The 4,825-nt window shown below is 43.0% G+C and overlaps 1 protein-coding gene across 1 annotated transcript; it reads left to right on the plus strand.

Moving 5' to 3' along the window:
- The first annotated feature begins 286 nt into the window (after nucleotides 1-286).
- On the plus strand, nucleotides 287-2,551 carry uqcrfs1 (ubiquinol-cytochrome c reductase, Rieske iron-sulfur polypeptide 1). Its single transcript, XM_008404968.1, has 2 exons — nucleotides 287-565; nucleotides 1,633-2,551. The coding sequence occupies exons 1-2, from the start codon at nucleotides 316-318 to the stop codon at nucleotides 2,241-2,243; spliced, it is 861 nt and encodes a 286-aa protein (XP_008403190.1). The 5' UTR covers nucleotides 287-315; the 3' UTR covers nucleotides 2,244-2,551.
- The last annotated feature ends 2,274 nt before the right edge of the window (nucleotides 2,552-4,825 follow it).

A 4,825-nucleotide genomic window follows, 5' to 3' on the forward strand; every position in this document is an offset into this window, starting at 1 on the left:
TGTGCTCTTTATTCAGAAATGCCCCAAAACAATTAAATAATCACATCAAAAGTTAGAAACTCTGTCCTTAGTCATTTCATTGATTGCCAAATATATTAATGTGTGTGAGAAAATGTGTCAACTTTAAATATTTTGCACTTCTACCGCCATATTAAATATTCCACATTCAATATGGCGGACGCTGTTACGTATCGCAGCAACTGGTCGACCAGCTCCATGAGGCGTCTACGTACATGATGTCTGTAATCTTCACCGCAGTCGTCTTCTTTTTTGCTCAGTGTTACGTATTTGGTCACGTTAGCTAGCAGAGTGCGCATGCGCGGCGCACAAGGTCGTCTCAGCAGTAGTGTAAGCATGATGTCCCTAGCTGCCCGATCGGGGGCATTTTTCCCGTATATGCAGGCTACAGCCTTTGCTGTGGCGGGGCCTCTGAAGCCTCTGGTCCCTGGTGTTGTTGTAAAAGCAGAAAAGTTTCTGATGGACCCAAAGAAGCCGTTCCTGTGCCGAGAGACGCTGAGCGGTCAAAGCCCAAAGACGGGCCCTGCTGTAACTGTTAGCATCAACGGTGAGTGCTATCATTTGCTTTAGCTTAGCTGGCTCAGAGTTTAAAAGGTAAATTCAGGTGTGTGTTGGATGAGAAAAAGATTAAGTGACATCATAATCAGTTGATAACAACCAAATATTGATTGGCTTTATTTCAAGTTGAAAGCTGGCTTTGCTGTGTTTGTAGCTAGCCACCGGTTAGCATCAGCGCTCTGAGCAGCTTCACTTCTGGGAGAACAGTTAGGCTATACCAGTTTAGCTTGATGTGACCCAATGTTCTTTCCTCTCTGTAATAGTAGCACATTAATAGTTATTGAGTAAGTTGTTTCTGTGGATATTCTGGATGCATTCACTGTAGCAACATGTCAATAGTACACATTAGCCCAGTGTTTCTCAAACATTTTCATGCCGACGACCACTTAACCCATTTAACAGTCACGAACCACCTAACCCAGGGATGAGCAACTCCAGGCCTCGAGGGCCGGTCTCCTGCAACTTTTAGATGCGTCTCAACTTCAACACACCTGAGTGAAATAATGAGGTCGTTAGCAGGACTCTGGAGAACTTGACTCCACTTAGGAGGTGATTCAGCTGTTGGATTCAAGTGTTGGGCCAAGGAGACATCTAAGAGTTGCAGGACACTGACACTCGAGGACCAGGATTGCCCACCCCTGACCTAACCTGAAATTGTCCAGCGATAAGCATCTTAATATATGATGCAACCTGAAATAAAAATATTAGCTTCTTAACTCGCATATCGTTGCACTTTGAGTCACGTCAAATAAATGGTCGTTTACATGCAGTACTTCGCGGACCACAGTTTGAGAAAGATTGCATTAAACATACTGCCACTTTCACGTACATATCTCATATATAATCGGTGATTGGCCATAAAACTGCAGTTGATGCAGCCGTAGTCTCACAGAAATGCACTAGAAAATAATCCATGTTGATCTCATGTTGTGGAAAGTTATTCCATTATGTTTTTATTTTTTAAAGTGTTCCTAAACAGAGGACATTCAATCTGCAGCTGAAGTAAGGATGCTGGATGTGTTGGCCTGCTGAACTAATGACAGACTGTTTTTGCAGGATGTGCCGGAGTCCGGTACGCCCACACCGACATCAAAGTCCCAGACTTCTCTGACTACAGACGTCAAGAGGTGCTGGACCCCTACAAGTCATCCCAGGAGAGCAGCGAGTCCCGGAGGACCTTCTCCTACCTGTTCACTGGGGTCACTGCCGTGGTCGGCGTCTACGCTGCAAAGACCGTGGTGACTCAGTTCGTCTCCTCCATGAGCGCCTCCGCCGACGTTCTGGCCATGTCCAAGATCGAGATCAAGCTGGGCGACATCCCTGAAGGGAAGAACATGACCTTCAAGTGGCGAGGCAAGCCGCTGTTCGTCCGCCACCGCACCGAGAAGGAGATCGAAACCGAAGCCGGCGTCAACCTCTCGGAGCTGCGGCACCCGGAGCTCGACAAGGACCGGGTGGTCAAGCCCAAGTGGGTGATCGTCATCGGCGTATGCACACACCTGGGCTGCGTGCCCATCGCCAACGCTGGAGATTATGGAGGTTACTACTGCCCCTGCCACGGCTCGCACTACGACGCCTCCGGCCGCATCAGGAAAGGCCCCGCCCCTCTCAACTTGGAGGTCCCATACTACGAGTTTCCAGATGACAACACAGTGATTGTGGGATAAACGTTTCCAGTCAGAGAAAGGCTGAGCTAACCCAACTGGGAGCAACAAGACTTCAGTTCTCCATGGCAACATTTGTCTTTAATTTCATAACTATAAATCATCTCCAGTTATGTTAAGATGTGGAGGCTGAAGCTGCTCTGACCTTAGCTCTGGTTGTGCAGCTGGACACTTGGAAGATGCCATCCTGTCTGCTTTTTCTCATTAGTTGAATATGATGTAAATGTAAATTAAACCATAGCTTATCACATGTCTTGCTCCATCTCCTGTTGTGCTCAAGTGTGCTCAATAAAGATTTCTATTTTATTTGACCTCAGAGTCTGCTGAGCCTTCTTCAGAAAAGAGAAACTTCAGCTGCTTCAGAGCCACGTGGTTCTGTTCACACACCACGAGTTAAAGGGCCAGTGTTATGTAAAATCAACGATTTTATGAAGTTATAAAGTTATTCCCTCATCAAAAACGTAACCTGGATTGTTACCTTCAGTTTCTTTTTTTTCATGCATTCTTGAGAAATCCTTTAATCTCTCATGGTTACTTTACTTGGCTCCTCAGACTAGTCAGCAGCAATCGGCAAACACTTAGTGGAACTGGTCTGCTGAGCTCATCATATATTCATCTTATATTCTACTTCTCGGTGCAACTCTAGTAAAAACTTTGAGGGTTAATAGAAGAAAGATGCAATAACTTCCTGAAGGTGGCGATTCAGAAAGAGCTGGAGTTTTTAAAGAGACGGAGGCCCAATTTCAACACATTAGATTGAAAAGTCAAATGTCTAAGTCATATTTGACAGCATTTGTATCACAACTGATGGTGACATAGCTTCTTGATACTTCTATAAAATTACGCTATGTGGCTGGAAAACAATACTTCCCCTTAAGGTGACCAAAAAAATTAAAAACAAGGTGTGTTTGCAATGTTGGAGACTTCTAACTGAAGGCATGTCAGGCAAATAGAATGCCAGACCAGGTGTAGCTTCTATGGAGATAAAAAAAAAGAACGAAGAGAAAACAAAGTCAACAGTTGAAATTACAAAAAAATAGAAGAAAGTGAGAAAGTGGTGAGTTTGTCCTCCAGCAGCCTAAGCCTGTAGCAGAGAGTTCCTCCATTAAAGCTCTTCACTGTGGAAGAAGCAGAAACTGACGATGTTTTTCAGGGTGACAGCTGGAGTTCAGATGGAGTTTCAAGTCTTACTGAGGATGGAGCTGAGTTTAAGAAGAATCTGGGGTTCTTTTCTGGGAGCAGTTATCTGATGATGGCTCTCTGTGGTTACAGCCTTTTCATTCTCACACAAGCAGCAGCTGATGACGTGCAAAGCTCCAGCAGTCTCATTCATGCTGCCAGTCAGAACCACTAATCAGCCTGGAAGCATGACAGATTCACCATGTTTCTCAATGTGTAATCACTTTTTAATCATGTTCATTCACGCCTCTGATGCCTCTGGCCTCATGGTGACAGAAAAAAATGTTTCTTATCCTATAAAAGTACTTACAGAACACACTAAAGAGACGTGATCTGACCAAAAGTTGCTGTGATTGGAACATAACCTTAGTTTAATCATGTGCAAAATAAAAAACGGGACATGTTGTGTGACATGTCTGTGTTGCATGACAAGCTTGATGGCTAGAAAATGTTGGACCCAGAAGGAAGTGGTTGGGTTTCCTTCAGTCAACTGAGCTCTCTGTAATATTCCTCCCTGTGCAGCTTTTATTCTCCTATAACTTTTACAGTTACGTCCCATTCATCCACTCTATCTCGACACTATCAAGGCGTTCCAGAGAGAAATGTGCTGCCTAGTGTCAGAAAGCTTGCTCATGGGTCTTCCAATAAGATAACAGCCCAAGGCACACAGCTAGGAACACAGAAGAATGGCTAAATTGTCTGATGTATTGCAAAACTTTGGTTTAACTCACCATTTTGGACACCCAACACACAACCAAGGACACACTTGACACCTTCAATCAGGTTAACTCTACCATGTTCCTTCATAATTCAGCTCAGCTGGTCAATGGTTTCCTTTTTAAAATTTCAGACATCATTGATCTCAATAAAGAAAATGTTGTATCTGGCATGAAGAAATCTCCATGGAAAAATATTCCACAAGTAAGAAGTGAAAGTAGCCATGATGGATGGGCTGCAGAAAACTGACCCCAGGCTCAATATGAAATCTACAAGGTACATATATAAAGAATCTTAAAAAAAAACGTTGTGTGCCTAAACATTATTTTATCAATCAAATCAAAGCAGTTTTTTTCTGCATTGTTCCAGATTACATCAATTTGAGAAGATCTTCAGTATTTTTTCAATCAGTCAATCACATTTTATTTATGTTGCATTTTATAACAGTGAGAACTGCACCAAAGTGCTTTTCCAGTAGTTCAGGGATGAAAATGAGAAAAGAAACAAAATAAAATAAAATAAATAAAATAACATTAGTAGAAACAGAAATGACAAACTACTTCAATGTACTAAAACCCATTCTAAATAAATGTCTTAAGGTTAGCTTTGAACAGAGAAAGGATGGATGGATGGATGGATGGATGGATGGATGGATGGATGGATGGATGGATGGATGGATGGATGGATGG

The sequence above is a fragment of the Poecilia reticulata genome, linkage group LG3 (genome assembly GCF_000633615.1).
Source record: "Poecilia reticulata strain Guanapo linkage group LG3, Guppy_female_1.0+MT, whole genome shotgun sequence".
In the NCBI taxonomy this organism is placed as follows: domain Eukaryota; kingdom Metazoa; phylum Chordata; class Actinopteri; order Cyprinodontiformes; family Poeciliidae; genus Poecilia; species Poecilia reticulata.

What these genes read in the sequence shown, in the direction of transcription:
- uqcrfs1 (XM_008404968.1), top strand. Translation starts at nt 316, where the DNA reads ATGCGCGGCGCACAAGGTCGTCTCAGCAGTAGTGTAAGCATGATGTCC. An exon ending in TGTAACTGTTAGCATCAACG is followed by an intron (nt 566 to 1,632) that starts GTGAGTGCTATC and finishes CTGTTTTTGCAG; the next exon opens with GATGTGCCGGAGTCCGGTAC.